The sequence below is a fragment of the Entelurus aequoreus genome, linkage group LG14 (genome assembly GCF_033978785.1).
Source record: "Entelurus aequoreus isolate RoL-2023_Sb linkage group LG14, RoL_Eaeq_v1.1, whole genome shotgun sequence".
In the NCBI taxonomy this organism is placed as follows: Eukaryota; Metazoa; Chordata; class Actinopteri; order Syngnathiformes; family Syngnathidae; genus Entelurus; species Entelurus aequoreus.
Window position 1 is genome coordinate 1873095 of NC_084744.1, and position 19934 is coordinate 1893028.

The following is a 19934-nucleotide window of genomic DNA, read 5'->3' on the forward strand; positions in this document are numbered from 1 at the left end:
TCCAAAGACATGCACCTGGGGATAGGCTCCTCCCACCTCCAAATACATGCACCTGGGGATAGGCTGATTGGCAACACTTAAATTGGCCCTAATTGGTTTTACAATTAATTGCGAGCATCTTCAGCGGCCAGCATTTTACTGTTAATTCTATAGTTGTTGTTTTTTAGTTAACAAGTTAAAAAAATTTTCACAGTCATTTACCGTAAGCAAAAACCGTTATCAACTGTAAAATGTACACATTCAACATCGTGACTGTATTTTTTACGTTGAATTCCTGGCAACCAGAGCTGCCGGTATTTTACCGTAAGTTGTGCAGATGTTTTTTCGGCTCTAACAGAAAGTTTCATTGCTGGCTTTCAGGTGAAAAACCGTACGAGTGCTCCAACTGCAAGAAGCGCTTCTCCCACTCAGGCTCTTACAGTTCCCACATCAGCAGCAGGAAGTGCGTCGGACTGATCGTTCTCAACGGACAGGCACAAAACAAGACCGGCTCCTCTACAAAGTGCTCAGCCTCATCCCCCAGCAGCCCCGGCCTCGCCCATCTCCACCAAAAGATAGAAAATGGCCAACATCACCAACAGAATTGTCTCAATGTCAAGTCCGAGTCAATGGACATCTGTGAGTACAGGCTGCGGACGGCTCCTCAGCAGAGGTTTGGAGGACCCGAGGTCTATGACAGCACCTTCACGGGCATTCTTGGCTCCTCACATAGCCCCCTTCGACCTCTGCCAGGGTTGGGTATAGACTTTCTTCTACCGGGAACCCTCGGGAGTCTGAATGATGTGCAGAAGGTCCTTCAGATTGTGGACAGCACTGTGTCCAGGCAAAAGATGAACAAGAACCCAGAGGAGGTCTCCAAACTTAGAGCCTACATGAAGGAGCTTGGAGTCCATATGGAAGAGCAGATCATTGGCCAAAGCAGCCCCGTTGAAAGCTTTATTGACTCCACTGTAGACATGGTCAAGGAGGTAGAGGGTGTGATGGAGGACTCCAGGGTTCAACAGACGATGGATCCAGGCAGCAAAGAGAGATCCTCCGACAGCCCGGGAAGTCTGGCTCCACACTCCTGCCAGTTCTGCAAGGAGACATTCACAGGACCCATTCCACTTCACCAACACGAGCGTTACCTCTGCAAGATGAACAAAGAGATCCAAGCGGTACTGCAGCCGGCCCAGCTCGGTCTGAGCATCTTCCATGGGCCGGAGGCATCAGAATGGCTTCTGTCCAAGAAGGAGTCGGGCACCAGCCACATCCACCCTTTCCAGGATCACATGTCGGTTCTGAAGGCGTACTCCGCTGAGAACACTGAGCCTGACTCAGACGAACTTCTCAAGATTTCACTTGCTGTGGGCCTTCCGCAAGAGTTGGTCCGGGACTGGTTCAATCAGTGGAAGAAGCCAATTGAGGACAATTGGTCAGACCAACACCAAAGTTTGAGACCTTCACCGATGTCACTTCTTGAGGTCACAAATAGCAAAGCCTTCCCCGCACAGTTCTCAGCCAGTAGACCAGGTAATAGGACACCGGACCATCTGGACCACAGCAGTCCATCCCCCCTCAACCTGTCCTGTACTTCCTCCAAACATTCCCAGAGTAACTCCGACACACCGAACGGCCTCGTGGTGCCGGAGGAATTTCATGGCGATACACCACTGGATCTTTCCGTGCCAAAACAGCTGGCACATGCCTTCCTCGAGCAAAGCAGACCAGACAAGTTCAAAACCGAAGCTGAAAGCGAGCCACGTGTCTCAGGCAAGACTTTGAGACCCTCAGGCCTGGCGGACATCAAGAACGAGGTCCTGGGCTCTGATCTGCGGCATATTGGGAAAAAAAGTCCGATCTTTGGGGTCAATCCCTTCAGCGCAGGTCCGGTCTACTCCCCCCTGCCTCCGCACGGCGCCTTCCCACCCCCCACGTTCATGTCTCCCACCCAGGCCACCTACCCGGCCCTGGACTCCATCAACTTCCTGCCCCAAATGACCTTTGCCTACGCCAGCAGAGCGGCGACCTTCCCTGACTCGCAGCAGACGAGGAAAAAACTGCGGAGAGCGAGTTTACAGGTAAGAATTTCGACTTTGTTTTTGGATTTTATGACTTGTGCCATAAGAAGGGAGATGAGAGCGGGTTTTACCAGGTCTCATCTAAGCTCTGTCCAGACTTGGGATCATGGCGGGGGGCCTCGGGAGGCGTACCAGAAGGTGTCTCTGGGTCAACAGGTGTGGGATTATCCGGCTGTAGTGAGACAATGGTGTGTGTGTGTGTGTGTGTGTGTGTGTGTGTGTGTGTGTGTGTGTGTGTGTGTGTGTGTGTGTGTGTGTGTGTGTGTGTGTGTGTGTGTGTGTGAACAAGTGATGACATAAATCAATAACATTGCATCTAATATTGAATGTCTCATTTGTGGTGACGTCTATCAACATGAGGGTGCTCCCAAAAAGGAGGGATTGTTCAAATCGGTTTTAAAAATGCTCCCCCTCTGGTCAACATATGAAATAACAAGTGTGTGTAAGAAATTGAAATGCGCCCCCTTTGGCCAAAATTAATTAAAAAAAAACAAATAAAAATGTATATCAAGACATACTGTAATGACTTGAAGTAAATAATGAAGATTAAAAAACAATACAAAATAACTAAAAGCAGTCTTTTTCTCACAATGTTTGGACTTTTTTCTTATATAATTGGGAACAATTTCTCATATTCTTTCTGTTTCTGTAATATTTCTATATTTTCTCTGAAAAAATATTACTTTTTAATGCAAAATGGTGACATTTGTCATGTAAAATTCAGATTTTTATCACAATATTGCCAATTTTTTAGTTGTTCTTGTAAAATAGTGAACTTTTTTGAGTAAAATTCTGATTATTATTACAATATTGCCAAAATTGTAAAGTTTTCTTGTAAAGTGCTCCCCCTCTGGTCAACATATGAAATAACAAGTGTGTGTAAGAAATTTAAATACGCCCCTTTGGCCAAAATTAATTTATAAAAAATAAATAAATATGTATAAAGAGACATACTGTAATAACTTGAAGAAAATAATGAAGATTAAAAACCAATTACAAACAAAAACAAATACAAATAAATAAATACTAAAAGCAGTCTTTTTCTCACAATGTGGGAAATTATTTCTCATAAAATTGGGAACAATTTCTCATATTCTTTCTGTTTCTGTAATATTTATATATTTTCTCTGAAAAATTATTACTTTTTAATACAAAATGGTGACATTTGTCATGTAAAATTCAGATTTGTATCACAATATTGCCAATTTTTCTGTTGTTCTTGTAAAATAGTGACATTTTTCGAGTAAAATTATGACTTTTGTCATCATTTTGCCAAGTAAAATTCTGATTATTATTACAATATTGCCAAAATTGTAAAGTTTTCTTGTAAAATGCTCCCCCTCTAGTCAACATATGAAATAACAAGTGTGTGTAAGAAATTGAAATGCGCCCCCCTTGGCCCAAATTAATTAAAAAAAAAGAAAAAAAATGTATATAGATACATAATGTAATAACTTGAAGTAAATAATGAAGATTAAAAACCAATTACAAAAAAAATAAAATAAAATATTTTTTTTTTTACTAAAAGCAGTCTTTTTCTCACAATGTGTGGACTTTTTTCTTATAAAATTGGGAACAATTTCTCATATTCTTTCTGTTTCTGTAATATTTATATATTTTTACTGAAAAATTATTACTTTTTAATACAAAATGGTGACATTTCTCATGTAAAATTCAGATTTTTATCACAATATTGCCAATTTTTGTGTTGTTCTTGTAAAATAGTGACATTTTTTGAGTAAAATGATGACTTTTGTCGTCATTTTGCCAAGTAAAATTCTGATTATTATTACAATATTGCCAAAATTGTAAAGTTTTCTTGTAAAGTGCTCCCCCTCTGGTCAACATATGAAATAACAAGTGTGTGTAAGAAGTTGAAATACGCCCCCTTTGGCCAAAATTAATTTATAAAAAATAAATAAATATGTATAAAGAGACATACTGTAATAACTTGAAGTAAATAATGAAGATTAAAAACCAATTACAAACAAAAACAAATAAAAATAAATACATACTAAAAGCAGACTTTTTCTCACAATGTGTGGACTTTTTTCTTATAAAATTGGGAACAATTTCTCATATTCTTTCTGTTTCTGTAATGTTGATATATTTTCTCTGAAAAATTATTACTTTTTAATACAAAATGGTGACATTTGTCATGTAAAATTCAGATTTTTATCACAATATTGCCAATTTTTCTGTTGTTCTTGTAAAATGGTGACATTTTTTGAGTAAAAGGATGACTTTTGTCGTCATTTTGCCAAGTAAAATTCTGATTATTATTACAATATTGCCAAAATTGTAAAGTTTTCTTATAAAATTGTGACTTTTGTCGAGTAAAATGACGACTCTTTTCATAAAATTGTTGCATTTTAAGCTTTTCTTGTAAAGTTACGACTGTTATTGAGTAAAATTCCAACTTTTATCGTAATATCGCACAAATGTTCTGTTTTTCTTGTAAAATTTTGACTTGCGTTGAGTAAAATAAGGACTTTTATTATAATACTGCCAAAATTATACGTTTTTCTTGTGAAATTGTGACCTTTTTCTTGTGAAATTCCAACTCATTTTTCACAAGAAGCTTTTTTTATATGTGCATAGTATGTATATATTATTAATGTTGTAAATACACTTCTTTATATAGCTAGAAAGGCTGGTCCTAAAGAGGGAGGCTTTTTTCTCAGCTCTCAAGAAGGTAATAAACACAAGAATGTGTGTGTGTGTGTGTGTGTGTGTGTGTGTGCGTGTGTGTGTGTGTGTGTGTGTGTGTGTGTGTGTGTGTGTGTGTGTGTGTGTGTGTGTGTGTGTGTGTGTGTGTGTGTGTGTGTGTGTGTGTGTGTGTGTGTGTGTGTGTGTGTGTCAGGGGGCGGTGGACTACCTGCAGCATGTGACAGATAGCGAGGTGCAGATGAAGAAGACGGAGGGTGGCATGTACACGTGTGACCTGTGTGACAAAACCTTCCAGAAGACCAGCTCCCTCCTCAGACACAAATATGAGCACACAGGTACAGTTCACCTGATCAAGCCCCTCCCACTTGCTGTGCACACACACAGTGGATACAAAAATGCGCCTCGGACTATGTCTGCACCAGGCTGGGAAAGTCATCGCACGTTAACCCGTCAGAAGGAAGTCCAAGTCTTCATGGTGTCCTAGAACTAGTGTTCTACATTCATGGTGTCCTAGAACTAGTATTGTACATTCATGGTGTCCTAGAACTAGTATTGTACATTCATGGTGTCCTAGAACTAGTATTGTACATTCATGGTGTCCTAGAACTAGTATTTAGTTGTTTATATGTCATAGTTATGTCATATTCATGTCATTTAGTTGTTTATATGTCATATTCATGTCATTTAGTTGTTTATATGTCATATTTATGTCATTTATATGTCATATTTATTTAATTTATACGTCATATTTATGTCATTTAGTTGTTTATATGTCATATTTATGTTTTATAATGTCATTTAGTTGTTTATATGTCATATTTATGTCATTTATATGTCATATTTATGTCATTTAGTTGTTTATATGTCATATTTATGTCATTTATATGTCAAATTTATTTAATTTATATGTCATATTAATGTCATTTAGTTGTTTATATGTCATATTTATGTCATTTATATGTCAAATTTATTTAATTTATATGTCATATTAATGTCATTTAGTTGTTTATATGTCATATTTATGTCATTTATATGTCATATTTATTTAATTTATACGTCATATTTATGTCATTTAGTTGTTTATATGTCATATTTATGTTTTATAATGTCATTTAGTTGTTTATATGTCATATTTATGTCATTTATATGTCATATTTATGTCATTTAGTTGTTTATATGTCATATTTATGTCATTTATATGTCAAATTTATTTAATTTATATGTCATATTAATGTCATTTAGTTGTTTATATGTCATATTTATGTTATTTAGTTGTTTATATGTCATATTTATGTCATTTAGTTGTTTATATTTCATATTTATGTCATTTATATGTCATATTTATGTCATTTATATGTCATATTTATGTTATTTATATGTCATATTTATTTAATTTATACGTCATATTTATGTCATTTAGTTGTTTATATGTCATATTTATGTTTTATAATGTCATTTAGTTGTTTATATGTCATATTTATGTCATTTATATGTCAAATTTATCTAATTTATATGTCATATTAATGTCATTTAGTTGTTTATATGTCATATTTATGTCATTTATATGTCGTATTTATGTTATTTATATGTCATATTTATTTAATTTATACGTCATATTTATGTCATTTAGTTGTTTATATGTCATATTTATGTTTTATAATGTCATTTAGTTGTTTATATGTCATATTTATGTCATTTATATGTCAAATTTATTTAATTTATATGTCATATTAATGTCATTTAGTTGTTTATATGTCATATTTATGTCATTTATATGTCAAATTTATTTAATTTATATGTCATATTAATGTCATTTAGTTGTTTATATGTCATATTTATGTCATTTAGTTGTTTATATGTCATATTTATGTCATTTAGTTGTTTATATTTCATATTTATGTCATTTATATGTCATATTTATGTCGTTTATAAGTCATATTTATGTTATTGATATGTCATATTTATGTCATTTAGTATTTTTATGTCATATTTATGTCATTTAGTTGTTTATATATCATATTTATGTCATTTATATGTCGTATTTATGTTATTTATATGTCATATTTATGTCATTTAGCATTTTATATGTCATATTTATGTCATTTAGTTGTTTATGTCATATTTATGTTATTTAGTTGTTTATATGTCATTTAGTTGTTTATATTTCATATTTATGTCATTTATAAGTCATATTTATGTCATTTAGTATTTTATATGTCATATTTATGTCATTTAGTTGTTTATATTTCATATTTATGTCATTTATATGTCATATTTATGTCATTTATAAGTCATATTTATGTCATTTAGTATTTTATATGTCATATTTATGTCATTTAGTTGTTTATATGTCATATTTATGTCATTTAGTTGTTTATATATTTCATAATTATGTTATGTAGTTGTTTATATGTCATATTTATGTCATTTATATGTCGTATTTATGTTATTTATATGTCATATTTATGTAATTTAGTTGTTTATATGTCATATTTATGTTATATTAATGTCATTTAGTTGTTTATATGTCATATTTATGTTATATTAATGTCATTTAGTTGTTTATATGTCATATTTGTCATTTATATGTCAAATTTATTTAATTTATATGTCATATTAATGTCATTTAGTTGTTTATATGTCATATTTATGTCATTTATATGTCATATTTATGTCATTTATATGTCATATTTATGTCATTTAGTATTTTTATGTCATATTTATGTCATTTAGTTGTTTATATATCATATTTATGTCATTTATATGTCGTATTTATGTTATTTATATATCATATTTATGTCATTTATATGTCGTATTTATGTTATTTATATGTCATATTTATGTCATTTATATGTCATATTTATGTCATTTAGTATTTTATATGTCATATTTATGTCATTTAGTTGTTTATATTTCATATTTATGTCATTTATAAGTCATATTTATGTCATGTATATGTCATATTTATGTCATTTAGTTGTTTATATGTCATATTTATGTCATTTATATGTCAAATGTATTTAATGTATATGTCATATTAATGTCATTTAGTTGTTTATATGTCATATTTATGTCATTTGGTTGTTTATATTTCATATTTATGTCATTTATATGTCGTATTTATGTTATTTATATGTCATATTTATGTCATTTATATGTCATATTTATGTCATTTAGTATTTTATATGTCATATTTATGTCATTTAGTTGTTTATATGTCATATTTATGTCATTTAGTTGTTTATATATTTCATAATTATGTTATTTAGTTGTTTATTTGTCATATTTATGTCATTTATATGTCATATTTATGTCATTTATATGTCGTATTTATGTCATTTATATGTCATATTTATGTCATTTAGTTGTCATATTTATGTCATTTATATGTCATATTTATGTCATTTATATGTCATATTTATGTCATTTATATGTCATATTTATGTGATATTTCAGTCATCAACACATCATGTGTGTGTCATTCATATGTGGTATTTGCTTTGGGTCATGTGTGACGTTGAAGGAGTGACAGAAGAAGGATCTCAGCATGTTGTGTGTGTGTGTGTGTGTGTGTGTGTGTGTGTGTGTGTGTGTGTGTGTGTGTGTGTGTGTGTGTGTGTGTGTGTGTGTGTGTGTGCGCAGGCAAGCGTCCTCACCAGTGTCACATCTGCAGCAAGGCCTTCAAACACAAGCACCACCTGATCGAACACTCCCGCCTGCACTCGGGGGAGAAACCCTACCAGTGTGACAAGTGCGGCAAGCGCTTCTCCCACTCGGGCTCGTACTCGCAGCACATGAACCATCGCTACTCCTACTGCAAGAGGGAGGCGGAGGAGCGCCAGGCGGGCTCCCGGGCCGAGCCGCAGGAGCCGAGGGCGGGGCCTGATGGGAACCAGGAAGCTCCCAAGGAGGACCAGGTCCGGCTGGATTCCACGGGGGACGGCGATGAGGACAAAGTCTAAACGTTCATCCCTCACTTAAAGCAAGACCGGATAAGTCCGGGAGAGGAAGAGATGATACGGTATTATCTGCTCGCAGGTAACGCACGCAGGATTCTCACAGGAATGAGGCAAAAACACGAGCACGTCCCGCTCGATGTTGTCCATGTTTTCATGTGCGAGGATATTATTTCTCTCTTAGCTCAAGTCAGCTGATGCTTTTCCAGGCTTCTGATTGGCTCAAATGTGCAGAATGAAAGCTTTTTTTGGACCTCAAAGTGCTCCTTTCTGTTTTTGCACACTTTGTCGACGGTTTGATTCCTGCCAGCGACCACACAAACCAAGACAAATAAAAATGACTGGTTGGATAAAAAAACAAACAAAAAAAAAGTATGTGAAATCACGTGAAATGATCTCCTTTGTTGTTTTAGTGTGTCAAATGTGTGGCTAGTTTCCTCCTCATATTTATTGCACTTTGGAAGTCCCGCTTCTCTCGCCGCAGCCACCAAAACAAGACTTTTTGCCTTTCAAACACAACTCAGCTTTTCTTTATTTTTATGGAGCTGATTGGCCTCCCCTCAAGTTTTCAGCCTCACTTTGACTGCCGGGGAACACCATTGATAAAAAAAATAAATAAAAAAAACCCCGAAACATTGAATATGAGAGAAGAAAATATTTTTTTTAATCGCTAAAAGGCACAAAGACGAAAATCAGTGCTACCATTTTTTTTTTTTTACAAAATCCTAATAAAGATGTGTTGTTTATTTCAACAAAATCTTCCCAGTGACTTATTTTCTTTATTTAAATTCACAAACAAAATAGCAACACTCCCTTAAAGGCCTACTGAAAGCCACTACTAGCGACCACGCAGTCTGATAGTTTATATATCAATGATGAAATCTTAACATTGCAACACATGCCAATACGGCCGGGTTAATTTATAAAGTGACATTTTAAAACTTCCCGGGAAATATCCGGCTGAAACGTCGCGGTATGATGACGTATGCGCGTGACGAAGTCAGAGTAACGGAAGTTATGGTACCCCGTAGAATCCTATACAAAAAGCTCTGTTTTCATTTCATAATTCCACAGTATTCTGGACATCTTTTGCAATTTGTTTAATGAACAATGAAGGCTGCAAAGAAGACAGTTGTAGGTGGGATCAGTGTATTAGCAGCGGACTACAGCAACACAACCAGGAGGACTTCGTTGGAGCGCTAGCCGCGCTAGCCGCCGACTTCACCTTGACTTCCTACGTCTCCGGGCCGCCAAACGCATCGGGTGAAGTCCTTCGTCCTTCTGCCGATCGCTGGAACGCAGGTGAGCACGGGTGTTGATGAGCAAATGAGGGCTGGCTGGCGTAGGTGGAGAGCTAATGTTTTTAGCATAGCTCTGTGCAGTCCGGTTGCTAAGTTAGCTTCAATGGCGTCGTTAGCACAGCATTGTTAATCTTCGCCAGCCTGGAAAGCATTAACCGTGTATTTACATGTCCACGGTTTAATAGTATTGTTGATTTTCTATCTATCCTTCCAGTCAGGGCTTTATTTCTTTTGTTTCTATATGCAGTTAAAGCACGATGCTAACACGTTAGCTCGTAGCTAAAGCATTTCGCCGATGTATTGTCGTGGAGATAAAAGTCACTGAATGTCCATTTGGCGTTGTGGACTCTCATTTTGAAGAGGATATAGTATCCCAGGTGGTTTCAAATACAAATCCGTGATCCACAATAGAAAAAGGAGAGAGTGTGGAATCCAATGAGCCAGCTTGTACCTAAGTTACGGTCAGAGCGAAAAAAAAGATACGTCCATCACTGCCTCTCTAGTCCTTCACTGTTACGTTCCTCATCCACAAATCTTTCATCCTGGCTCAAATTAATGGGGTAATCATCACTTTCTCGCTCCTAATATCTCTCGCTCCATTGTAAACAACGGGGAATTGTGAGGAATACTAGCTCCTGTGACGTCACGCTACTTCCGGTACAGGCAAGGCTTTTTTTTATCAGCGAGCAAAAGTTGCGAACTTTATCGTCGATTTTCTCTACTAAATCCTTTCAGCAAAAATATGGCAATATCGCGAAATGATCAAGTATGACACATAGAATGGATCTGCTATCCCCGTTTAAATAAAAAAAAACATTTCAGTAGGCCTTTAACTCCTTTTCTCTACTTTCAGCATACTTTCAAAATAAAATACTTACGAAAATAAAATTGATGTATCAACTTTTTGAACTGATGCTAATCGTCGCTTTTGAAGAGTAAACTTTTATTTCGGCACGTTCAAAAGTCATTGACATAAAATGTATTTATTTTTTTGTATTGTATAAACCTTTATTTATAAATTGCAGCATTTCCAAACAGTTGAGAAATAATAATCAAAATAAGTACAAAAACAGTACAAAACAGCGCCAGGGAGTTGTAAATTCAAAGTAACTAAAATAGAATGCAATATATATATATATATATATATATTAAAAAAACATATTTTACGAGAGCGACGTAGCACAACACACGTGATCAAACACGTCAGAACAGAAGAAGTCAACAAGTGCAAATATGAAACGTTTAGCTTCATCTTTTTTTTTATATACACCCTTATTGATAAAGTTCAACATTTGAAATAAACACCAACAAGGGCAATTAAAACACGTACATAAACAGTACAACACAATACTTTTTTATTTTATGAACCTTTATTTACAAACTGCAACATTTACAAACAATCGAGAAATAATAATATTCAAAATAAGTACAAAAACAAACACAATACAGTAGCTTCAGCATCTTTTATTTATTTATTTATTTATTTCATTTTATAAACCTTTATTTATAAACTGCAACATTTACAAACAATCGAAAAATAATTATCAAAATAAGTACAAAAACAGTACAAAACAGCGCCAGGGTTTTGTAGACTCAATAAAATAACTAAAATAAAATGCAATATATATATATATATATATATATATATATATATATATATATATATATATATATATATATATATATATATATATATATATATATATATATATATATATATATATATATATATATATATATATATATATATATATATACATATCAATCAATCAATCAATCAATCAATGTTTATTTATATAGCCCTAAATCACAAGTGTCTCAAAGGGCTGTACAAGCCACAACGACATCCTCGGTACAGAGCCCACATACGGGCAAGGAAAACTCACCCCAGTGGGACGTCAATGTGAATGACTATGAGAAACCTTATATATATATATATATATATATATATATATATATATATATATATATATATATATATATATATATATATATATATATATATATATATATATATATATATATATATATATATATATATATACACAAAAGTACAACGCCATAGGCTCACATTATGATATTATATATATATATTTTTATTTAATTTTTAAAATGTAATTTAATTTTTTAAAATTTTATAAACCATTATTTATGAATTGCAACATTTACAAACAATTGAGCAATAATGATCTAAATAAGTACAAAAACAGTACAAATCCGTGCCAGGGGGTTGTAGACTCAATAAAGTAACTAAAATAGAAAGCAAAAAAATAAAAAAAATTATATATATAAATATATATATATATATATATATATATATATATATATATATATATATATATATATATATATATATATATATATATATATATATATATATATATATATATATATATATATATATATATATATATATATATATATATATATATATATATATATATATATATATAAAACAAAAGTGCAAAGCCATAGGCTTTTATTTTTATTAATTTTTTAAAATTTAATTCAATTTTTTTGAATTTTATAAACCTTTATTTATAAATTGCAACATTTACAAAAAATTGAGAAATAATTATCAAAATAAGTACACAAACAGTATAAAAACAGTACAAATCAGCGCCAGGTAACTAAAAAGTAACTAAAATAGAATGCAAATATATATATATATATATATATATGTATATATATATATATATATATATATATATATATATATATATATATATATATATATATATATATATATATATATATATATATATATATATATATATATAAATAAAACAAAAGTGCAAAGCCATAGGCTCACATGATATTATATATATATTTTTTCATACATTTTTTTAAAATCAATTTAATTTTATAAACTTTTATTTATAAATTGCAACATTTAATAACAATTGAGAAATAATTATCAAAATAAGTACACAAACATTACAAGTCAGCGCCAGGGGGTTGTAGACTCAACAAAGTTAAAGTAACTAAAATAGAATGCAATATATATATATATATATATATATATATATATATATATATATATATATATATATATATATATATATATATATATATATATATATATATATATATATATATATATATATATATATATATATATAAATATATATAACAAAGTGCAATATATATTATATACACCATTGTATATACACCCTTATTTATAAAGTTCAACATTTGAAATAAACACGAACAAGAGCAAATAAAACACGTACATAAACAGTACAACACAATATATATATATATTTTAAATTTTATAAACCTTTATTTATAAACTGCAACATTTACAAACAATTGATAAACAATAATATTCCAAATAAGTACAAAAACAAACAATACAGTAGCGACAGCATCTTCCTCGTGGTCGCGCGCGTAGTATTACGTCATGACGTGATGACGTCATGAGAGACGCGACCTGACGCCGGCGACATGGAAGAGCAGGTGAGTGTTGGAAAGAGTGTGTGTGCGGGGTGAGCGGGCAGGTGAGACCTCCGCAGGTGTGCTGGCAGTGATGACGTCACGCCGGGGAGGAAATGTTGTTCTGTGCTCTCTGCGACTTGGCGCTACACGCAGCTAATGGCTAACGTGGCTAACCGCTAATGCTAACAAGGTAAACAGAGGCTAACGCGGCTAGCTACAGATATATTAGTTAGGCGGATGGGATGAATGAATGAACAGGATGTGGATAAATAGCAACGTGGTTGGACGTTGGCGGTAAAGTGAGCCGCGTGGAAATGAGTCGAGAAACGAGCATGTTTTGATTTACTTTTCGTAAACACGCATTGGCTTGATAGGCACTTGGCCCCGACCAAGATGGCCGCCTCATCGGCACGTGGCTAGCTAACCGCTAATATACTGCCGCCGAAGGAGCTAGCTGCTAGCAGTACCATAGACATGTTCTAAGGGTACGCAGCATGGAGCGCTACTGCCTACTGGCGCTGACGAGACGCGGGGCCGCCATCTTGGAGTGGTGATCCGCTCCACTCAGTGCAATTCATTTGGCAGGAGCAATGAACTGTCAGCGCATTTAATTCATCTTACCTCACTGAATACCACTGATTTTCACGACCTTTTTGTCATACGTGTAGCTATGATAAAGGACACATGTTTTATTATTCATAGTTTGCTTAACGATTAATTTTTATTTATTTTTTTCATAAAGAAATACAATCATGTGTGCTTACGGGCTGTATCCCTGCAGACTGTATTGATCTACATTGATATATAATGTATAAAATGTGTTTTTCTATGTTGATTTAATTATTTATTATTTAATTATTTTTTTTTCTGGTACCAATCGGTCCGCGGCCCGGTACCAATCGGCCCGGTGGTTGGGGACCACTGCTTTATGGTCCCCGGGAGCCCTAAAGGGGAAAAAACCCCAAAATCCATATATTTTGTTATGATTTGTAAATGAAAACTATCAAAATGGCCCCCGCAGGCTTTAATTTTTCCGTGTGCGGCCCTCAGTGGAAAAAGTTTGGACATCCCTGCCTTGAATGATCATGTTTACAGTGATTGTTTTATATGTATTTTTGATGTATTTCGCTTTGGATAAAAGCGTCTGCCAGTCATACCAAAGACTATAAAAATGGGACCCATTACCTCCCTGCTTGGCAGTCAGCATCAAGGGTTGGAATTGGGGGTTAAATCACCAAAATGATTCCCGGGCGCGGCGCCACTGCTGCCCACTGCTCCCCAAGGGGATGGGTCAAATGCAGAGGACAAATTTCACCACACCTAGTGTGTGTGTGTGACAATCATTGGTACTTTAACTTTAAATACTTCAACATAAACATATATAAACACCTGAAAGTCTTTATATCAGCTAAAACCACCAATCTGTTTCACTGGTGTGGTGGATTGTCCGAAGCTTAAGCAGGCAACAAAAGTAGTTTAGTACAACAAATTTATTTACCCATTATCAGAAGTGCAGGTTGAATTGAGTTGTCCGTGCAAGCTGACACAATGTACTCCAGAGCACACAAGACACACACAAGCCAAAATCTCTCTCGAGTCCCGGTCTTCTGCCATTTTTTATATGTCTCTTGTGCGTCACTGTTTTTATCTCGTGCGTCATGATTGTTTTTGAAACATCCTTGGACTCCCCAATCATACCCAAACAACCAAAACATTCTGTAGACAGGTTGGCACGTTTTAATATTCACTTTTGTCCCACACCCGGGGACACAGAATAGAAGAGAAATCAAATGAGCATACATTCTTGACAGACATAAAATATAGGTCAAAGGTCAGAATTTCTACTACATACCCTCCTTCCAGGGTTCTAAAACCCTGGACCATACCAATTTCTGACGTAGACCACTAACTTAAATCACTACCACAGATAGAGGCAAAAACCTCAATGTTTTTATACGAGGCAAAAATTCCGTCTATGACCCTCCTTCAGAGCGATCGCTGTTACCAGCCTGCAGTAAAACCATCTCACAGAACACAATTAGTGGCCTACCCTTTGATTTAGTAAAGGAATAACAAATACTTTGATCATGAACATAAATAGATGAATGTATATAGACTTATGACTGTAAGACATTTGCAAAAATATTTTTCCCGGCATTTGCAATGAATGTAGTTACCAATATTGTTAATTACCAATTGATTTTGAACACACAACTGAATTTCGTATGAGTCCATGTTCGATTAGTGCTCGTGTAGATGCTCGGTGGTGCCTCAGGCTGGTGGCCTGCCGACACCTCGTTGGGCTTTTGGCTGCCTTGGTGAAGAAAGAGATCCACTCAAACAGTCTGTCTCTGTCTCTTCTTGGGGTGTGGTTCAGTCCATTGGGCTGACTGTTTAATGGCATGTGCGCGCTGGCCGCTTTGGGGAAAATTGAGGTAGAGTTGGGGCTGTGGGGGCTTTGGGGAAGGCTGGGGCAGAGTATGGGGCGTGGGGCTTTGGTCCAGGCCCTCGGCTTGCTTCCAGGCCACCTCGCTGCTTCGGCACTCCCGACACCTCCTTCCACAGCTGCTGGAGTCCCGACGGACACATTGGCTGGCAACCTTAGTCGTTTTCGTCATCGCTGGCAAGGTGTTGTCTCTCCTCTCGGTTCCTTCCAGTCAGGTATCGGGTGTTGGTCCTGGATTGGCTTTGACCGTGCCCCTCTTAGCGAGTGCAAGGGAATCTGGGGTGGCTGCTTTCATCCTCAAATCTGCACAGAGGAACTGGCACACAGATTCTACATTTTGCAAACATACCATTTAGGTCTCATGGTCTTTCCGCCTTCCTAGGAATCTGCTGGTCCTGAGAAGTGCTGATCTGTATGCAGTTCATTGAGTGAAAAATTCAAAGGCCGTAAAAACAGTTTTATTCAGGGACATTCGAATGATCATTAACGCTAATGGCAATCATGTCAATCAAATTCATTTTGGTCTGTGCGCAGATTTTAGCCAATTTGTTTTGATTTTCTGGTTCCTCCTTTCAACCTTACCTTGTGACTGAAGATGATAACCTGTTTTCTTAAAATGGGTGCCGTTGTTTGACCTAATCTTTTCGGGGAAAACCTTTATTAGATTGATCATATCGATTTAATAAAACCTCAACACGCTCAAACTTGACCCTACATAAACTCACCTCCCCCCTCTGTCCCTGAAACAGGGACAGTGTTAGTCGTAGTAATAGTAGTAGTAGTAGTAGTAGTGGTAGTAGTTTCAGAAACATCCAAGAAAAAGAAAAGGCAGCTGATAGTCAAGTGCAGCAAGAACAGAGGCGGAGGACAGGTCATGTTGGAGGTCACTGTTCGCTTTTGCAATAGTACTTTGATATTTTACAACACCTAGTGAATTATTGTGGCCTCAATAATTCACTAAATAGTCGTATTTAATTTAGTCTATCTATGATGGGACAATGAACAGAAACATTAAGTTCAGAAACAGATATGTTCTGTACCAGATTATATCTAAATAGCTACTTTCCATCTGCAGTCCCTGGCTACCTAAATTAAAGGGATCCAAAAATCAAGCAATACATTTATGACACTAATTTACCATAATTAATAATATATATACATTCATAATAATTAATAATCAACAAATAATCATACTATAGCATGTAATCAATTTTAAGAAAAGTCCTAAAATGCCCCTTCATGGACATATTCTTAATATACAATACAACCACACCTTATTTACATCATCACACAAAGATAATACATGCTCTTGTTCACATCTGTCATCATTCGTAAAAACAACTAAGATTTTAACAGCCATACCTCACAATTTACAACAAAAAAATGCTCTCATGGATAAATATAATACACATTAAGTTGATGTGTCAACATAATGCCCCTCTTAGTGACCGTGTGAGCAGCCTTGATTGCTCCAAAGCCACTTTTTAATTTCAAATTTTCTATTACTTTTGTTATAACGGGGAGAAGGCTAATTGTACTTATTGATGTCTTGTTTATTTCCTGCTTTATGGATTTAATTATAGTAGCAGTTTCTCCACGTGGTAGGGAAAGTGTTTTCCGTTATTGATTTATTTATCTATTGTTGTTATACGAGCAATAATACAATCCTTATACGTTTTGAGGAAGATAGTGTCCAACCCGTATATATATATCTCTAGATCGTGAGTCTGATAATGCAGCGAAGATTTTGTTTAACTTTGTTTCATTTGTTAATTCTAAAATTAGTCCATCCTGAATAAATGACAATTATTTGCACTGATTTTGAGGGACTTTTTATTCAGGGTTTGTACAGACTAGATGAAATGTTCATTAAAATTATTACTTATGTCCAGACTGTCTGCGATAGTAGCGCCATTTAATATCAATTAAATTTGATTGATATTTAATGTTATAGTGTTGTCTCTTGTTTGCTCTCTTCCCGTAAGTTTGTACATGATTTTCCATAACTGTTCTAATGTTCCCTTTTTCAGCTTTGATTAATTCTAAGTGAAAGTCAGCCTTAGACTTCCGCATAAACATTGTAACTTTGTTCCTCAAAACTTTTAAAATCATACGATCTGTATTTAGACCTGTTATAATTCCTCTTATGAGAGCTGAGTCCCGATGTCTTATTAGAATCCAAATTGTTTTATTAATCCAATTGTATTTTTATTGTAGCACTCTTCTTTCTGGTTTTGTATTTGTGTATTTACAGATGATCTCTTTGATTTTTGTCATCCAAATGTAATTCTAGTAGGGCTGCTTATCCTTTGTATCATATAGAAGCCGTTTATAATATCCTTAAGTTTCTTTCTACGTGTTTTATTTAACCAGTCCAGATTAACGTCCCCCATGACGTTACTTCTTTCATACTGTGCTGTTTGAGGATGTCTGAAAATGAATCGAGAAACATGTCTTTTGCTGTGGTCGGTCGGTATACTACAATTACCTTGAAATACATTTCTGAGGAAAATGTGATTTTAATTTTAACATACTCAAATTGATCTACTTTTAATGTTTTCCCTTTCATAAATCATAATTCCTCCCCCCCTTTGTCACTCAATCTGTTTTTTCTGTAATCGTGTACCCCGGGACATTAATTCGAACAAAAGGTGTTGTGTGTTTAAACCATGTTTCCGATAGACAAGGCAACCCAGATTAGAGTCTGACAGTAACTGCTGTATTTGTTCAGTATGTTTCTCGTTGTAGAAAGTTTAATGGTGCGGACACGTTTGTTACTGAATACTTTCTACAGACTTCTGTCTGTCTGCGACTTTGTGTATGTAATAAGCAACTATAAATATTTGATATGCTTAATTTTGTTATTTTAGCTCAGCTGTTGTGTAGCTGCTAGCTCATTGTAGCCTACAGCAGGAGTGTCCAAATTGTAGCCAATAGCTATGTTTTTAACAGACAACCGAAATAATTGAAAATGTGGTATTTGCGTACCGGTCCAATCAGCGGCAGCTATGCCCTGTTTTAATCACTCGACCTAAATCTTTGGTTTCGTAGGCAGGACAGAGGACAAGGGAACAATGTGGGACAGCAATTGTCCATCCTATACCATGCTAATTGTTGTAAGGATAGTTCACATGAGCGGCCATACCTTGAGTCCCACCATATATAAGAGTCAAAAGGCTTCTACACTTTGGCGGTTTGGGTGGCAGGACACACGGACGCACCTCAGTCAGCCAGTGCTTTCACATAGGACAGTTGGAGCAGTCCCCGTCCTCCATTCGTTCCTGGGAGGCGTCCCCAGTAGTTGTCAGCTGATGTCGTGCTGTCAGGCAACATCAGGAAGTTCCTTCTGTGCGGTATTGAATTGTCAGGGCACAGTTTGTAAGCAGGTCATTACAAGTTGTGTGCAGGTTGACCACAAAGGAATGCTTCAAAGATTGTGTTGAACATTGTCCGTTGACACTTATGTCCAGCAGGGGTCTGTTTGTATCCCGCTGTTCGTCCTGCTGTGGCACCTGTATTTTCTGTGAGCATGTTCTGGCTACAACTTTGGAGCTTGTCTTGTTCAGTCCCCCGGCTGCATAACAGTTTCCACCCCAGCTTGACCTAGCACAACCGCGACTACCACCCAAGTCCGTCTGTATGGTTTTACGTTTTGTTGAGGTTTTTTCCCTCCAGAATTTGGAACTCCAAACATGCACACCCATCGTTTTCATATCCTCTCGGTTAGTTCAATTTTGCATATCACGTTTTAAAATCACGGTCTTAACTATCCCATTAAATGTTAATCAATAACCCTAATTCAAAGATTATACGTACTACTTCATGTGTATTTAAGTACCCTTTTAATTCACTTAAAGATTATAAGTTAATTTAAACTATCATTTGTCTATCAGTAGGTTCGAGCAAGCTGTCATGCTTGCACTCTGACCTCCCGCTGTGCGTGATATTCTCCAAAACAAAAGTTTTTATTCACGTTTCTCCTTGTCTTTCAGCTAAATCTTTTAATCTTTTAACTTTTAACGTCCGCACTGTGTTTATTTTTATTGTCTGCATTTTAATTTTG

The 19934-nt window shown here is 35.1% G+C and overlaps 2 protein-coding genes across 6 annotated transcripts in view; both read left to right on the forward strand.

Annotated features, from left to right (window-relative positions):
- LOC133664245 (zinc finger E-box-binding homeobox 2-like) overlaps window positions 1-9382 on the forward strand; it is a 39025-nt gene extending 29643 nt beyond the window's left edge. The window contains exons 6-8 of the mRNA XM_062068744.1: window positions 361-2060; window positions 4924-5065; window positions 8373-9382. Coding sequence (XP_061924728.1) covers window positions 361-2060; window positions 4924-5065; window positions 8373-8692 — 2162 coding nt within the window. The 3' untranslated portion in view covers window positions 8693-9382. The remainder of the gene's footprint in view (window positions 1-360; window positions 2061-4923; window positions 5066-8372) is intronic.
- Window positions 9383-13384: 4002 nt separating this feature from the next.
- LOC133664250 (glycosyltransferase-like domain-containing protein 1) overlaps window positions 13385-19934 on the forward strand; it is a 65703-nt gene continuing 59153 nt past the window's right edge. For all 5 annotated transcript variants that reach the window (XR_009828560.1, XR_009828559.1, XM_062068749.1 and 2 more), the window contains exon 1: window positions 13385-13446. Coding sequence is in view for 3 of the 5 variants with exons in the window: in XM_062068749.1 (XP_061924733.1) it covers window positions 13435-13446 (12 nt within the window). In the remaining 2 variants the exon portion in view is untranslated. The remainder of the gene's footprint in view (window positions 13447-19934) is intronic.